The 17,536-nt window shown below is 62.5% G+C and overlaps 1 protein-coding gene across 4 annotated transcripts in view; it reads left to right on the plus strand.

Moving 5' to 3' along the window:
* SLC12A7 (solute carrier family 12 member 7) overlaps nt 1-17,536 on the plus strand; it is a 37,218-nt gene that overhangs the window by 1,949 nt on the left and 17,733 nt on the right. For 2 of the 4 annotated variants that reach the window (XM_038583361.1, XM_038583362.1), the window contains exons 2-7: nt 12,129-12,223; nt 12,616-12,741; nt 13,731-13,877; nt 14,910-14,964; nt 16,024-16,154; nt 16,816-17,057. In XM_038583361.1, the coding sequence (XP_038439289.1) occupies nt 12,129-12,223; nt 12,616-12,741; nt 13,731-13,877; nt 14,910-14,964; nt 16,024-16,154; nt 16,816-17,057 (796 nt within the window). Of the gene's footprint in view, nt 1-4,637; nt 4,803-12,128; nt 12,224-12,615; nt 12,742-13,730; nt 13,878-14,909; nt 14,965-16,023; nt 16,155-16,815; nt 17,058-17,536 lie in introns of those variants that run through there. The other 2 variants (XM_038583363.1, XM_038583364.1) reach the window with 2 other exon arrangements.

The raw sequence follows: 17,536 nt of genomic DNA on the forward strand, positions 1-17,536 counted from the left end.
GTCCTCAGAGTGAAGGGTGTACACCCCAGGAGGACCCAGCCAGTGGCGGGTCTGGCCCCGTCGCAGGATTGCTGGCACTCTGGCCGACACCCCAGGGAAGTTTCTGGCTTTCTGGGTGGGCTTCCTGGTGGCAGTGGCAATGGTGGTGAAGCAAGGTTGGGGAGGCTCATCTGGGGTGTCTTTGACTAGGCCTATCTGGAAATAGGCTTGAGACCCTAGAAGTTGAGGGGCTGCGGTCTGCTGAGAGTGAGTGGGGGGCCCACCTGGCCTGGTAAATCTCAGTGGGACCATGGGGACTGCCCTTCCTTGGTGAGGGCTAGTGAACCTGTCACCCCGGAGTGAAAGAGCACAGCGCCTCCTGCACAGGGTGTGGAGCCGGGCCTGTCTCTGGGCTGTGGGAGGCCCCGCCGCCCCAGGCCTCCCCGTGGGGCTGGAGGAAGCCGAGCACTGAGCCTCGCTGCCCTCCCGCGTTGCTCCGGGCTCTACCCATGGGCCAGGCCTGTGGCTGGTGCTCTGGAGCCAGGAAGCTGGTGGCTTGGGTGGTGCTTGTGGGGGCCTGGACGAGCATCAGCTCCTGCCGTGGACCCTCCCCATTCGCTGCTAGCCAGGTGGGGTGTGTTCTGGAATGGCAGGTGCATCTCGCCAGGCATCCTGTGCCTTGTCAAGGACCTTTGTTCTCTGTTTTCATGTGATTAGAGATTGCAAATGGGAAAGATGGATTCTGTGTCCTGTGTGTGTTTCGTGGTGAAAATATTTTTCAGACGAGACGTGAGGAGTAGGGATGCTTTCCTGACTTCCAAGTGTGGGGTTTTTACTGACTCCAGGGAACCCATCTGACTTAGGACTTGAATGGAGCTCCCTCCTGGAGCGGGTAGGTGTGCAGATGAGGCATGGCCACAAGCTGTGGGCCCCACAGAGGTTGGGGGCTCAGTCCTTGGAGGGTAGACTGGGCTGGCTGCCCTGTGTCCCCGTCCCTGGTGAGAGTTCGGTTGCTCCCTCCCCAGGGCTCTGACTGCAGCTTCCTTATCCCATTGGTGACTTGGCTCTGTGGCTCAACATGTTGGGTACCCGGGGGGGTCTCATCCCCACCCTCTGAAGGGGACAGTGATCCAGACAGTCCTGTGAGTGTCCCTTTGCCCTGCCGGGGCTTATAGCAGGCTGGCCATCAGGCAGCGGGCAGGGCTCTGAGGCCATGACCCCAGACATCAGGCAACTTTTCTGTTGGTGTGTGTGGCTGCTGCCCTGGAGGAGTAGCCGAGCTGACCTGGGGTTGGGGCAGGGGTTCTGCAAACAGTGTTGTCAAGGGGTACGGCCAGGCTGGCTTCGGGGTTTGGTTCTACTGGGCGAGAGGACATGGGGTTTCAAGAACGGAGGGAGGTATCAGGCTGACGCAGGGCGGCCACCTGAGCAGGAAGGACAGGCCATGCCGGCCATCCCACTGGCAGTGACTCCCGATGCTGCACCGTTGGCCCAGCACCGTTGGCCCAGCACCGTCTCCTCGGGCACAGCCAGAACTGTCCACGTGGTGTTGAGGGAGATGCCATGATACTGGCCCTCAGGTGGGGGACAAGAGGTACCACATGTGCACTCGGTGTACCAGATTCAGTCTTCAGTGGCCAAGGAGCAAAAAGTGGAAGCACACCAAGTGGAGTGTGCGTCCGAGTGCTTGTTCACACTTCCTCCGTGTGTCTGTTGGGGTTCCCAGAACAACTTCAGGGGACAGGTCCTCTTGGATAAGTCCCGCTGCCTAGCCAGTGTGTGCATGTATGTGGTGTGCGTATGCACGTGTGTATGCACACATGGGTCTCTGGGCATGTGTGCATGGATGTGGGTGTGCGAATGCACGTTTGCATGTGTGTGCATGGGTCTGGGCACATACATGAGCATGTATGTGTGTGTATGCACATTTGCGTATGTGCACAGGTGTCAGCCTGTGTGTGCCTGGATATGGGTGTGTACATGTGGGTGCATGTGCATGGGTGTGTGTGTGTGCACAGATGTGTGCCTGGATGTGGGTGTGTTAATGCACGTTTGCATGTGTGCACAGATGTGAGCCTGTGTGCATGGAGGTGGGTGTGTGCACGTGGGTACATGTTCACGGATGTGTGTGTGCATATGCACGTTTGCGTGTGTACACACAGGGGTCTGGGCACATGTGCATGTTTGTGCACACACGTGGACCTGGATGTGTGCACGCACATGGAGGCAGGCACAGGGCTTGGTGGTCACATGGTCTGGGGGCGTTGAGGTGTTCTCTCAGCGGACTCCGTCCTGTGATGTGGCTAGAGGTGTGCCTCTGGGGGTGACTGTCCTCGGCCAGGCGGTGGAGGTGGTGGTGACACGTCTGTGCTTCTGGTCTGAGATCTGTTCTCGTGACCCGTATGAGGAGCCTTGTTGCTGCATCCATCCAGGTCTGTATTGTTCTGGAAAGTTCCCAGACCTTCCGAGTTTGATACCTCCTGTGCTGGGGCAGCTCTGAGCTGTGGACACCAATGGTGGCAGTCACTGCTTGGGGCGAGGGGGAGTGCCCTCCATGAGTGGGCACAAGGGGCGCTGGTGAGGATCTAGCTCCCATGGCTGCCCCCCAAGGGGTCCCCCCTCTGGGGTCCTGGGTGCTGGTTACCAGCAGCTGCCGTTTGTTCTGTTGGGACTAGAAGGTGCACCACAGCTGGTCCCCCATGGCCTTGGGTGCATCAGTGAGCACAATGGTCAGTGCTCTTCTCCTAGGGGCACAGGCTGCGAGGACTAGCTTGTGATTTACTGTGCACTGGGGAAGTCGGAGCACCGTGAGGTGCTGGGTGTTAGCGTGGCCTCACGGAAGGGCCATGGCTGCTAGGGATGGTGGTGCCGCCAGCAAGAGTGGCCGGGAGGCAGGGCTAGGCCCCTCCAGCAGAGAGGGGCTTCGGAGCCTGTTCTGTTCTCATGTCTCTGGCTGTATGGCTGTCCAGGCTCAGGGGCGTCCCTGAGTGCGGCCTCCCTGTGGGAAGGAGGAGTCCTGAAGGCGGGAGCTGCCCCGGCCTGGTGAACCCAGCACCCTGCAGTCGCTGTTCCTGTTCGTAGGTGGGCTATGGCCCAGGGGGAGCAGCTGACCCACAGATAGCCCCCTCCTCACTTGGCGCTCTACGGTGACCTGGGCACATGGGTCTGTGGTGTCCCCATGTGATGTGCTGGACTAGCAGGGGTTAGACTGAGGGTGGTGGGGACCAGCAGCCTGCCCCCGAATGCAGCCCCCTGTGGGGTGAGTCTGGCCCCAGACGGGCGCGATGAGTCAGGGTTTGAAGCCACGGGACACTGAGATGGCCCAGGGGAATTCCGTGGAAGGGCCAGGCAGGGGTGGGGCCTGGCTGCCCACTGCAGGGGTGGTGGCTGGAGGAGCGTCTGGTGTGTGGGCTGTGCTCAGCTGGGCTCTCCTGCCTGTTAGCAGGGACAAGTGGGCTCTGGAGCAGCTATGCTGTGTGTCCTGGGACACCTTCATGCGCCTCTCTGTGCGGGGCCGATCTGTGAGGCCTGGTGGGCCGTGGAACCCCCTCTCCCTGTTGTGGCCAGTGCCTCCGTGGGGCCAGAGCACAGTTGGTGTTCTGGGCACTGTCAGAAAGTGGGAGATCCCTACCTACCCTGGTCCTGGGTCTGGGAGCCACGTGGCATGACCCCCGCCTCCTTTAGCAGTAGAGGCTCAAGCGAATTTCAGGGTATTTCTTTGAAGTAAACAGCCTCAAATGTGTCCTACTTAGAAGTGTGTGGCGGGCTTGCCGTGTTCCTCTGGGGGCTGTGGACGGACTCCTCGGGGTGCATTGTGGAGAGGGGTGCAGAGGTGTGCCTGAGCACAGAGCTGGGCAGGGCTGTGGCCACGCAGGAGGGAGCTGGGGAGGTGGCTGGTTCGGGGGCCTTCGTTGGCTGCAGGTCAGTGTCCCACGAGGTGGCCAGGGGGTCCGAGGTTTCTGCAGCACGTTGGACCCCGTGGGAGACTGTCCTCCCGGGTTGGCCCAGGCTCCTGCATCAGGGGACGCATGACCTTGGGCCAGGGACACCTTCCCAGGGCTGCTGTCCTCGGGGGCCAGTGGCAGGGAAGGACTTGGGACGTTCGGCCAGTGTTCAGGTGGCTGCTTGTGTGCTGCCGGCCTGTCTGGGGTCTCCTGCTGTCACCCGCATGGGGGTGTGAACTTTGTGAGTGTCAGCTGGTGTGGACGCATGTCCAGAGGGCAAAGTTTGATGTTAGGTATTAACTCCCGCTCACGGGGCTAGGTGCTCTGGGTGCTCGTCATTTGAGTGGGCTTTGCTCATGCACTGCTCCTCGTGGTCGTAGGGGTCGCCTGCATTTGTTTTGGAGCCACAGAGGAGCTGGGCAGGGCAGGGCAGGTGTCTTTGAGTGACAGTGAGAGGAAGACCCCTCTGCCATGGGGTTGGGGAACCTTTGATGAGAACCCACAGGGGCCGTTTCCTGGGCCATGGGACTTTGGGCCTGGGCCCGTCCAGGCTCTGACGGGCAGCCACCTGCAGGCACCCACTGGGGACGAGCCCGTGGGGACCTGGGCACCCTTCTGGGGGACTGAGGGCAGTGCTCTCTGCACAGACAGCAGAGCACAGAGGGTTAATATTTTCCCTTTAAGAGAAAGAGGGAAGTTCCCTCTTCACAGTAGAGGTCTGGTTTGTGCAGATAAGTCTGGCGGCTTCAGCAGGACCAGGACTGCCGCAGACAAAGTGAGGTTCCCCAGCTTTGCACCCCAGCTCGTGTCCATGGCTGCCAGCATCATGTGGGTCCTAGAGCCTCCTGCCCAGAGTCCCGGTGAGCAGGCCTCAGCCAGGTAGCCCCTGGTCCTGGGGGTGGACAGGGCAGGCAGGCCCCAGCCAGGCGGCCCCGGGTCCTAGGGGTAGACAGGGCGGGCAGGCCTCAGCCGGGTGGCCCCTGGTCCTGGGGGTAGACAGGGCGGGCAGGCCCCAGCCAGGTGGCCCCTGGTCCTGTGGGGGGACAGGGCGGGCAGGCCCCAGCCAGGCGGCCCCTGGTCCTGGGGGTGGACAGGGCGGGCAGGCCCCAGCCAGGCGGCCCCTGGTCCTGTGGGGGGACAGAGCCGGCAGGCCCCAGCCGGGTGGCCCCTGGTCTTGGGGGTAGACAGGGCGGGCAGACCCCAGCCGGGTGGCCCCTGGTCTTGGGGCAGACAGTGCTGGCCTGCAAGGCTGTGTCCCTGGTGGAGCCCTGGCCTGGGTCTCCTGCTGCCGCGGCTCTGAAACCTTGCTGCCTTGGGCTTGTTTCCTTTTCTGTTCCTGGGGTGGCTTCCTGGGGGAGGAGGTAGAGTTGCAGTCCTGGCACCTGTGTGGTCTGGGGTGGGCCACCGACAGGGAAGTGGGTTGGAGCGCCTGTGACCCCGCGTGTGGCTCACGGCCCGTGTCCCCAGAGAGGGGAGAGGAGGAGAGTGCACAGTCACCTCCCTGTTTGCCTCTTACAGTTGCTTTCGATTCCGCACCGGGAGCTGTTTTGATTCCACACTGGGAGCTGCCCTGGGCTGCCTGCACCGCACTGGGAGCGGAGGCCGTGTCCGTCGGTGGCCGTGGCCAGGCCGCCCTCAAGACAGGACATCCCACGTGCGCTGGCAGCACCCAGCCCGCTCCCCGAGTGTGCCTGCTCCCTGAATGCGCCGGCCTGTGCTCCCCTGGGTGCTGTGTCCCTGTCCAGGAGGTGGCCTGTCCCCGCGGTGGCCGTGACCTCTCCGCTCCATCTGGCTGCGGTGCCCATGGGTCGGCTGGTTCCCAGGGAGGCAGGACAGTCACTGGGGAGGGATCGAGTGGGGCCGAAATCAGAGGAGGAAGAGCAGGGCGGTGTTGGGTTTCCTGCTCCTTCTGCCGCAGGGTCTTGGTCGCCGCCAGACGGGAGCCTGTGTGAGTAACAGGAGCCGCCCCGAGAGGCGGGAGAGGGCCTGGTGCCCCCGGCCGACTCTCGCCACCGCCTCCTTGGGGCTGACGGCAGGTCCTCATGTGGGAGAAGTCACGGGAGAGGTCGTGGGAGAGGTCAGACCAGAGTCAGCACACGGTGGAGGGCCCGCTGGGGAGTGGGGGTCCCCTGTGTCCCACGCCGGGGGCATGCCCTTTAGCGGGAGAGCCTGGTGAGGCCTTCAGAGCTGCGGTCCCCAGAGATGCCCCGTGTGCTCGAGTGTGAGCTTGCAAGCCTGCATCTGCAGGCACGCGTGTGCATGTGTGTGTCCTGTGTGAACGTGCTTGCGTGTTTCTGGCTTGCTGGGATCTTCTGGGTGCTCCTGCTGGTTTGCCAACATTCTGTGTGGCTGCCGCTCAGCAGCTGTGCATCCCCTGGGACGTCCCCTGTCCTCTGGACGCATCAGAGTTAAAGACGACGTGCTGTGTGTGGCGTCTCCGCCTGGTCTTGGGGACCCAGCGGCATAGCGAGCTGCCGTGGCGACCTCGCTTGCGCTGGAAGGTGGCTGTGTTCCTCCAGTGTCCAGAGCCTCCCTGAGCCCTTCTCCCGAAGGTCCCGCGGTATTTCCTAAGGGAACCTCCCCTCTGGAGCCCTGGGCGAGTGGGAGACGGTGGGGAGCCTCGTGAGTTGTGCCTGACCCGTGGGGCAGTGCTGGGATGTACCTGGGCCCTGCCACTGTCTGACTGCGAGGCTGCTCGTGGGGTCTGCTGGATTCAGGTCACACCTGGTGTCATGTGTGCAGGGTCAGGATGTGGTGGGAGTGAGCTGTGCCCTTGAGGGGAGGCCTTGGAGCAGTGAGCTGGCCCGTGTGCCTCCCTGGTGCTGGGCTCCAGGAGGTGCCGTGCACACGTGGGTGTCACTTGCCTGTGGGAGGACGCAGCAATCGGGCAAGTCACATGTCCATCTCGTATCAGGGACCCCAGAGCTGAGCAGAAGCGCAACACAGCCTTAAATGAAGGGCTTTGCGCTGGGTGAGCGTGCCGGGTGTGGGGGAAGGGAACCAGGTCACATGCTGACCTGAGACCGTGTGGGACTCAGGAAAATGGGACACTGGCATCCGTCCCTTCTCTGTGGCACCAGAGGCGACCCCGCGGTCCTGGGGGCAGGAAGGGCGTCCACCTTCCTGTCAGCCTGAGGCCCTCTTCTGCTTCCTTGCGGCGGCCAAGGTCCCGAGACATCCTCCCTTCCGCTTGCCGGGAGACCCAGCCAGGGAGGGCCCGTCCGTCCTCCCCGAAGGGCATGCTTTGCTGTGTGCACCGCCTGCGGCGTGCGGGCCAGGAGGGTCCTCGTCCTCCTGATACGTCCTCTGATTTTGACAACAGTGTTTCTGTTTGAGCCAAAAATTTGTTGTGAAAATCACCGGGCCTTTGCCCTCGAGCACGAACATGGAACTCCTCCTCCGCCCAGGAGGGGTCTCTCTGGCCTGGGTTCCAGCCGTGGTCCTGGATGTGACGCAGGGGGGCGGGGGCAGGGCCGGGGTCACGCGTCTACAGTCAGGGTCCTGGAACAGAGAAATGCTTCGTTCCAGCCATAACTGCTTCAAAGAGGCCTGGCCGCAGGAGACATGGCTGTATGAGGCTGCTCTGGGGTCTGGCCACTGGGTGCACTGGGGGATCACTGGGGGACCCTCCATTCTGCCAGAGGCTCCTGCAGCCCTCATGTGACCCGCATCTGCTGTGTGGACCTGGGGAGCAGGGAGGGGCAGCTGCTGGACCCCCAAGGTCTGTGCCCCATCTTCTGTTCCCCAGCCCCGCTTCGAGAGCCATTCTGAGAGAGATACAGGTAAAATCCCGGTTACAGACCAGAAGTGGAAGGTGTGGGGAGTGACAACTGGCATTGTCAGGAGGAGGTGATCATGGGGGGTGATGGGCAGATGGACATTGTACCCTGAGAGGCTGCCCAGCAGGAACAAGGGCTCTGAGCGGGCTTCGGCCTCCCTGAGCCCCCTCACCCCGGGGCGTGGCTGCCTGCCTGCAGAGGACAAAGATGCACCGCATGCTGAAGTCTGGGGAGGAACCCAATTCAGGCTTGGGAGAGGGGGTGCAGTCTGCCAGGATGACCTCACCCCAGGTCAGTCTAACCCTCGCTGACCTTGGGGAGGCCGGAAACGGGCATTGGAACCAATGGAGGGCGCAGGAGGGAGACATGGCCTGAGGGGCGTGGGGGGCCGTACGGGCTGCAGGGAAGCTCTGGGCCCCAGTGGGGTCAGTGACACGTGAGCCTGGAGAGGTGTCAGGCGGAGTCCCTGCCTGGATGCTCACCCAGCGCTGGCGGAGGCGGCGTGGCTTTCATAGAACATGTTCAGTGTTCTGCTTTGAGGTGACATGGTGCTGAACTGTGGCCTCCCCTGAAGCAGCCCTCATGGGGACGAGGACGGGGACGCCAGTGCTGGCCAGGGCCTGGCTCCCTGTGCCCGCCTGTGCTCTCTAGATCCTTCTTGGAACCTTGGTTCTGGACCAGCAGCCACCACCTGTGCGCTGTGTTCCTGGGAGAGCCCGCTCCTGCTCTCGGGGTCACAGGCCTGGACTGGGCCTGCTCACTCGTGGCGTGCTGCTGGACCTTCCCGTAGAACCTGGGGTCAGCTGGTGTGCATGGTCACTAAGGTCCCTTCAGGGCATGGAGAGGAGTGACCCGTGAAGCACTGGTTTGCACAGGTGTCCCCTGGCTGGGGGGCCTTAAACAGGCCGATCCCGCCTGCTGTGAGGTGAGGTGGAGGCAGAGACAGTGGCTGAGGCTGGGAACAGGTGAGCGGATGAAGGACGGCCACTTCTGCTTTGCGGCCTCCCGGAGAGCTCAGGAAACAGCTGTGTGTTGAGGACCTGCTGCCGGGCTCTGCAAGCTGCGGCCTGCCTGCGTTTGTCAATAAAGTTTTATTGGCATGTGACCCTGCTGTTTGGCTGTTCGCACATTGTCTTTGGTGCACTGAGCACTTGTGACAGCCGTGTGGCCTGTACTGAGGAGGCTCGCTGGACCCGTGGTCTAGAACCTTCCTCCACTTGCTGTCTGTTCTTCAGCAGCATGCCTGAAGGATGGCAGGAGGTATGTGGAATGCCATGGAAATCGTCTATGGCTGTTTTCCTGGGGTGGTTTTCAGGAGAAATGCCTTGAGGCAGGAATGCCATGGGGTGTCCCGTCACTGGCTCGGTGCCCATGTGACCCCAGGCGGCTCTGGCCCCAGACACCTCCTGCCCGGACTGACCATGTGGGGACCCGGATAACCCTCTGCCTGCCTGTCACCCAGCAGCTTCAGGGTCTCGCGGAATTCCCCGGGGTGACTGCACGTGGTGGTTACGAACGGTAATCTGACGCGCGTGCCCGGGCATTCGTGAGCGGCGCCTGCCTGTCTGTGTCTTCCAGGCCTCGATTCTTAAATTTTCTCTTTGTGGTTTCTTTGAGATAAAGATTACTTCTTTATTTATTGAGTAAGCTTGACGTCTGGCACAGTTCTGGACTCATGGAGCCCCCACGTGCGCTGGTCTGTGCCATGCTCCCTGTGGGTGTCCCAGTGGATGGATGGCCCCCCTGGCCTGCACCCCGAGTCCCACCCAGTGGTGCCTCTTTGGCCCCAGGCATCCACACTGCATCTGGCTTCTCGGCCTGTGGTGGTTTCTCAGGCCTTTGTTTTTAGTGGTGTCGTGGCTCAGGAGGCTGGTGTCTTTGGGGCCGTGGGGGAACATGGGCCATGTGCTGCTGGGGAGCTTCAGCATGCAGTTGGGGAGGGGCAGCCGGGTCACAGAAAAGCCGGTCTGGCGTGGGGGCTCCTCCCAGCGCACAGCTCAGGGCCCCCCTGCACACAAGCCCCGCCGTCCCAGTGCCACCTGCCGCAGGGACATGCACCTTCCTGGCATGGTCCTGGGGGGCTCCCCACCTCACTCTGTTTTATACAGGGAAGCTCCCCTGTGCTGTGAGCCTCCTCAGTTCCTCTTCCCTGCGTGGGGTTCCCACAGCTCCACCACACCCGTCCTGTGTCCCCCTCACCCCTGTGTGTGGTCAGGCTCGTGAGGAGCAGCCCTGCAGAGCCAGGCGTGTTTGTCCCCCCCAGGTCCCCCCTCACAGCTTCAGGTTTGGTCCTGGGACTAGCTTCCTCCCTCCAGACTTGGGCTGCTTGGGGTGCTGACTGTGCTTTACTCTGGCTTCAGGGCGCTCATCTGTGCTGTGACCTCGCATTTCGAAGCTCAGATTGTTCTGGAGGCAGCCAGAGGGAGCCCCATCGCTGGCAGTCTGTTGTCCTGACGCGTGTGCCGGGTCATGCTCAGGGGACCCACAGTGTGTGGGTGGAGGTGGAGAGCCCACCACCCTGGCCACCTGCCCCTGTCATGGGAGCGCAGTCGCATGATGGCTCGGGTGCATGCTGTGCGCCCACAGACGCGCGTGCCAGTTTTAGAAGCGCTCACCCGCGTGTCTGGAAGGGGACCCTCTGCCAGCACTTCCGGTTTCCTTAGTTTTCTGAGGTCTTGAGCACAGGATTCAGTCTGTGCTCGGGGTGCTTGGGCTGCTTGTGTGATCCCCGCTTGGGGTGATTGTGGCGTCCGCTGGCAGTGTGGTCATTTGTTTTGTCCGTCCTCCTCGTTGCAGGCTCTGAGCGTGGGAAACACGGGGGTGGTTTCGGAAGCCAAGCAAGGAGGCGCTCCCCTGACCAGAGCGTGGGGTGAGGCCTGGAGGAAGCCGAGGGCACAGACTGGGCCTGGCGAGTGGCGGGTTGTGGAGGTGGGGGGGGGGCCTCGGGCAGCGACCCCAAGGGGCCGGGCAGCCTCGGGCTGTGTGCAGTTCAGGAGCAGGTGTGCCCGGATTTCAGGGACTGCTTGGCTGACTGGGTGGGGATGGGGTTCCCTACTGCACCCAGCACACGGCCCACTGTCACTCCCCTATTGTCACCTTGAGCTGCCACGGCGACTGGGGGCCCTCCACCCCCACCCCGAGTGTCTGGCAGGATGGTGACCCTCCTGTCTTTTAGGGATTCTGTCAAAAAGGTGGACCAGCAGGACCCAGCGTGAGTTCTCACCTAGCACCTGGTGCCCTGGGGTCTGAGGAAGCTGGTTTTGGAGACTTTCCCTCCTTGCCAGGTGGCGTTGGGTCATAGGTCAGAACACCAGGTCCCCCGAGCGCAATGCCAGTGGCTAGGGGGCCTCCTGTGAGCGGGTGCCCACGTCCGCATCCCTGCAGCAGGCCAGGCCTTCCCTGCTGTGGCCTCTGATGGTGGACGTCCAGATAGGAGCTGCCCTCGGTGGTGGGGACACGAGGGGGTGCAGCCCCCAGGCTCCTGGCCCCACCTGTCCCCATCAGCGGCTCCTGTACCTGGGGTGGCATCATGTCACCGTTTCTGATGAAATGCCCCCTCCCCCCGGGGCTTGTGACCTTTCCTCCATTGGGACTTAGAACCTGTGACCTGGTGCCACGTCTCAGGGTCTGGGAGCCAGGAGCCCACAGACTGAACTAGGACCTGAGCACTCTGTTCCTCCATGGCCTTGAAGGCCAGTTCTCACCTCTTTGGCAGGGCTTCAGGGCCACCTCAGGCACTGTGCTTGCCCGGGGACTGCTGGGTCCCTGAGCTGAAGGTCGCTGGGGAGATCTGTGATCCACTGGGATTTGGTGAGCTGGAAACTCAGGCCGAGGCTTTTCTGTGCGGCCCTAGCATGAGCACGGTTTCCCGTAGGAACGGTTCCAGCCAGGCTGTTGCAGGGACCATCCAGCATATGTCCCCAGGAGTCCTGGTGAAGCACCGTGGGACCCCAGGGGGCGGCTTGGGACGTGAAGCTCCTGAATGAGAGGCTACACCTGTGGGTCCTGCAGATAGTGCTGGCCCTGCCCTGATCCCAGCACCTGGGGGAGGCCGCATGCCCTGTCCCTTCCTACCCCCTACTCCACCTGGGACGCAGTGGCCCCACGGTCACTTGTTCCTCGTCCTTTGTGTTTGTACGTCTTGTTTTATATCTGGGGAAAGTGAGGTGGGTGGTGGGCTGCTCAGGCACAAACGGCTGGCTCAGCAGCCAGGGCTGCGACCCCGAGGTGGGTTGCTGGTGGGGGCCCCAGGCACAGGGTAATGTCCCCAGGTGACACACATGTCTGCATCCTTGGAGCCCGGTGGCCTCCTCGGGGCCTCCAGCCTGCTCAGCAGTCCCCAAGGCCCTGGGGTCACGTGGGCCTGCAGTGGCACCTGCCCTGTTCTGGCCGCTTGTACAACTGACCTGAGCGGTTTGCCCTGCAGGAGATGGGAACCCGCGAGAAAACAGCCCGTTCATCAACCACTCGGAAATGGAGCAGGAGAGCTTCTGTGAAGGAAAGAACATGGCGCTCTTTGAGGTGACACATGCTCCTGCCCTCTGACGGGATGCATGGGGGCCAGGGCTGTAACCTGGACACAACACAGGGCCACAGCCCCGAGACCTCGTGGTCTCCCGAGGAACTGGGTCAGGTGGAGGGCTGCCCCCCAACTGGCTGCCACACACAGGGGGAGCCTCATTGGCCGCCACCTTCTCAGGAGGGACCATCAGGGAATCCTGGACCTTGCTCCGTGTGGCCACGGGCCCCAACCTTGGGCTCCTGACCCCTGACCTGGGAACACTGTGCACATGTCCAGGGTGACATGGCCTCGGATCTGGGGCTGGAACCAACAGGGAGCCTGTGCTGGGCACTGGTCCAGCAGTGGGGGGCGGGAGGGATCGGGTAATGAACTCCGTGTTGGCCCCGCACAGGAGGAGATGGACAGCAACCCCATGGTGTCCTCACTGCTCAACAAGCTGGCCAACTACACCAACCTGAGCCAGGGCGTCGTAGAGCACGAGGAACATGAGGAGGACGGCAAGAGGCGTGAGGTCAAGGTGTGCCCCCTCCCCCCGCCCTGTCCCCTCCAGCCTGTGACCCCCAGAAGCCCCCTCCCTATATGTGGTGTAGCCTGCTGTCCTGCGGGAGTCTGTCATTGGGCCAGTGAGCCAGCAGAGCTGCCTCCCTGGCCCTCGACCTCCCAGAACCTTACCCTCCCTGGCCCTCAGCTTCCTGGCTGCTTGGCCTTCCGGCCCCTTGACCTCCTGGCCTGTATCTGTAGCTTTTCTCCACTCTTAGGAAGTATTTCCAGAGCAAACCTTCCCCAGGTGTGTGTGTTTTCTTACTCACCTGCATCTGAGACATTTTTCAGGGGGAAGGTCCATCTCGGAAACTGAGGTACACACCTGACTCTGGTGCCTCGCCAGCTGTGGGTCAGGATGGGCTGGGACCCCGGTGTTGCGCACCCTCTGTGGTGGCTCTGGAGCCCCCCAGCAGGCTCCTGGCCTTGGTGCCACCAACCTGCCTGCAGTTCTGAGCCCTGGTGGCCTCGGGGATCACAGAGGACACCCCAGAGGTGGCACCACTGGGCTCACATGGCTGCAGGTCACATGTGAACTTTCTGCAGTGGGTTCAGGCACTTGCCTTGCGGTGCCTCTTATGCACTTAGGGAGCCCCTGCCTATCGTCCTCCTGTGTCCCTGAGTGCCTAGGCCTCTGCAGACCAGAGCTGCCGTCCACAGAACAGGGCCTGGGCTTGTCCTGCCTCCCACTGGCCCGGTGTTGCCATGGCTGCCTTCATGTCACCCTTCCCGCTCTCTGGCAGCGACGTGGTCTGGATTCCGTCCCAGCATCCACCTTGCTCCTGGGCAGTGGGGTCCTAAGGATTTCTCCCAAAGCCTCCCAGGGATGCCTGGCTTCCCCCAGGCCTCCAGGGCCATGGCTTCCCTTCCTTGTCCGAGTATCCCCGGGGCTCCTGGGAGGGCGGTGGGTCTGGGCGCCTACAGGTGCTGGTTCCGCCTCCCTAGAACCACCATGGTCTCTTTCAGAGCCCGCGCATGGGCACGTTCATTGGCGTCTACCTGCCCTGCCTCCAGAACATCCTTGGCGTGATTCTCTTCCTGCGCCTGACGTGGATCGTGGGGGCGGCTGGCGTCCTGGAGTCCTTCCTCATTGTGTTCATGTGCTGTACCTGCGTGAGTGACCCAGGGCCCCTTCCAGGGCTGGCAGGTGTAGAGTGGGCCAGCGATCGGCCAAGGGGTCTCTACATCTGTGGAAGGATACTGGGGTGTGCGTCCAGGTGGCCCGGCTTGTGGGGGCGCTGTCTCCACTCGAGCAGGTCCTGCATATTCATGAGATCCCTTCCAGTTTGGAAGCACCTGGGGTCCCTGTTTGCAGGAAGGGCTCACCTCTGTGACTTGTTTGGTTCTAGACCCTGCCCCCCACACCTGCCTGGCCCCAGGCAGTAAGAGCATGGGGCTGTTGTCCCCTTGCTCACAGGTCTGCTGTGGCCTCCATGCTCCCGGGCACCTGCTCCACAGCATCAGGCTCTCCTGCCTTGCTCTCACTGTGGGACTGGCTCCTTTGAGCCCCCAGGCCTCCCCTGGAGCTTCCTAGCTGTCCAGGGACTGGCCTGTGCCCCTCGTGGCCCTGCAGGCTGCAGCATGGTCATCTCAGCTGCGCCCCCTCCTTCCTCCTGTGACGTTTCTTTCACTTGAGAGATCTGGAAGTACCTGTGATAATTGACATAAAACCAGATAAAGAGCAGGGGCTTCTGTAAGCAACACGTGTGCCCAGGGGGACCTGAGCCAAAGAAGCGGGACCCAGGATTGTAGTGGCCATCAGGTACCTTATACTTTCCGGAGGCTCCTTCTGGTCCTTTGGTAGCCTGTGGTGTGGCCACTTTCTGAGCTGTGCTGGGAGCTGGGGGCAGACCCACCCTGGACGGCTGTGGAGGTCCTGCCTCCAGCCTGGAGCGGTTGCCCAGATGGGGTTCCCCCCAACCCCATGGTAGGCAGGCACCGAGGCAGAAGCCGGCCTTTCATCCCGTGTGGGGTCTGGAGTTGGGATTTTCTGGATGGTCTGCAGGAGCTCAGCTTTGAGGGTCGAGTGAGAGAGATCCGGGCGGCCCTGAGTATCCTGTAGCTCGGCAGCCCGTTCGTCATGGGGCTGGGCGTGGTCCCCCAAACAGCCTCTGTTCTCAGAGGAGTTCACCTGTGTCTTTGCAGACGATGCTGACGGCCATCTCTATGAGCGCCATCGCTACCAACGGTGTGGTCCCAGGTAAGGGTGCCGGGGCAGGCCGAGTGGAGACCCGACCTGAGCCCTGCTGGGGATGCAGGGCTCCCCCTACTGTGACCTTGACGTGAGCCCTTTACCCAGGGTGGCCTCTGCCAAGGTGGGCGGTGCTGCCCCAGAGGGCCCCTGTGTGCACGTGCCCTGCCCACCTGATGGCAAGCCTGGAGCACAGACTGCCACTTCTGGCGGGCAGGTCCACAGGGACCCCGCCTCCAGGCAGAGGCGCTCACGGGCTCCCTGCTCTCCCAGCACATGGGGGCGCCGCGAGCTGTCCTAAGGCAAGGCGGGGATCTTGCACACACTTGTCCCCCAGTGCCTGGCCTGCGCTCAGAGCTGCTATGAAATTGGGATTTTTGTAGATTCCTAGTGGAACCTACATGAACGTTTCCAGATACTTTCTTAGGAAATGTCAACATTGCTCTGTGGTCAGAGATGCTGGCATCTCATGAACCGCTTCCTGCTTTTGGTTCTCGAGTTAATTTTTCCCAGACCCCAATTCTGTTTGTAAACTGAGTTATTGCTGAGGCTGAACTGAAGCATCACCACGGGCAGTCCCTGCGTCAGGTGCCGCCTGAGCGGGTGTCAGGAGCCTGGAGAGCAGAGGGGCTGGGGGCACTGGGCACGGCTTCAGTCTTTGGGGCTGCTTTGGCCTTGGAGCCCCGGAGCACAGCTGCTTGTCGTGACTGTCCCTGGGTTGGGTGGGTGCGGGGCTCCAGGTGAGGAGGACATGGAGGGGACGGTCTGCAAACCATGCCCTGCGGGACTCCGTCTCCAGGTCCTGGGGAAGCTGCCCATCCCTGGAGCCTCCCTGGCCCAGGGGGCAGCAGTGGTGTAGACTGCACCCCTACCCTCAGGGCCGCCAGGGCGTGGGGTCCAGGGCTGGCTGTGGCGTTGGCTGTGCTCTGGTGCAGGATGGTGCTCCAGCAGCCGCAGGCTTCCTTGGCCTTTCTGGGGCAGAGTGCACAGCATCGAGGTGTTGGGCTAACGTCGGCTTCCCGGGAAATGGTGTGACCCTAACCCGCTGCTTCTCTGTCCTGTTTGCAGCTGGCGGCTCGTACTACATGATATCACGCTCCCTGGGGCCTGAGTTCGGAGGGGCCGTGGGCCTCTGCTTCTATCTGGGCACGACCTTCGCTGGGGCCATGTATATTTTGGGGACCATTGAGATTTTTTTGGTACGTGCTTTGTTTTGGGCTGGTTCTCCAGGCCCCGAGGAGTCCCCTCCCGGGCCCCCCACCCTTTTGCTCTGATGCCTGCCTGCTCAGGCTCTCGGAGGCTGGCTGTGTCCCTCTCGGTGCTGGGCCCTGGCTGGACGCTGTGCCCGTACTGACTGCAGTGACCTGGGGTCCCTCCCGGCTACCCTTTGGGGACATCTGAGTGCGTGATGGGCTGCAGGTCTGAGCCCCAGATCAGCCCGCATCCCTGGCCTTCAGCTGCCTCTGCTGTTGGAAGAGGCAGAGCCAGCCAGCCAGTCACCTCTCGGCCATGAATTGGTCCATCCTGTTGCCCCCACTCAGTTTATTATGTGCATGCACGGTAGGGCCTCCGTGGACAATGTTATCACTCCCCGATGATAAGGCCACGGTGGCCCCTGGCCCTGCAGGCTGAGCTGGGGGTGCTGCCCAGGGGCCAGGGGCCAGCGTCCATGACGCCCACCCCAAGGGCATCTCTTTTTAGCCTTGTTTCTGGGCTCCCACCAGGGTGTACTCCCCATAAATGCATTCTGGGGGGTGGAAGCCCAGCATGAGGCCCTGCGCACAAAGGCGCCTTCCACGTGGGGCCACGTTCCAGGCAGGGATGGTGGGAGGCCCTTCTTTAACTCTCTATTCCCCACAGACCTACATCTCCCCCAGCGCAGCCATCATCCAGGCAGAGACGGCGGAGGGTGAGGCCGCGGCCATGCTGCACAACATGCGCGTGTATGGGACGTGCACGCTGGTGCTCATGGCCATGGTGGTCTTCGTGGGCGTCAAGTATGTCAACAAGCTGGCCCTGGTGTTCCTGGCCTGTGTCGTGCTGTCCATCCTTGCCATCTATGCCGGTGTCATCAAGACCGCCTTCGACCCACCAGATGTCCCGTGAGTCCTGGGCCTGCAGAGGTGCAGCTCTTCCTCTTAGCCTGGTCTGTGTGCCTGGTCGGGCCCGGGGTGGTGGCGCTGGGGGGTGCAGACTCCCCTGTTCCCGCTAGGCTGGGGGATGAGCCATCAGGATGCTCGTGGGGCCGCGCCCTCTGCACGGATGGGGTAGGTTGCCGGAGGTCAGAGGTAAACACTGTGCTGCTGGCCCCGAGGACAGGCCGCACTGAGCACCCCCTGGGGTGGCCCGTCCTCAGTGCCCCTGGCTGCCCAGGGGCCCCCCAATGGGCTCCTTTCCTGTCCCCCTTCTGGGTGTGGCTGGCAGGTCCCAGGAAGTGGCTCAAGGTCACAGCGAGTGAGCGAGCCATGTTACGTCTGCCACGTGGTATGGCAGGTGGCCAGGTTGGCCCAGGGCCCACAGGGCTGGTCAGGAGGGGCCGGGCAGCGGGGTGGCACCAAGCCTCCCCCCCGCAGTGCCTCCC

Source organism: Canis lupus, chromosome 34, assembly GCF_011100685.1.
Source record: "Canis lupus familiaris isolate Mischka breed German Shepherd chromosome 34, alternate assembly UU_Cfam_GSD_1.0, whole genome shotgun sequence".
Lineage (NCBI taxonomy): Eukaryota > Metazoa > Chordata > Mammalia > Carnivora > Canidae > Canis > Canis lupus.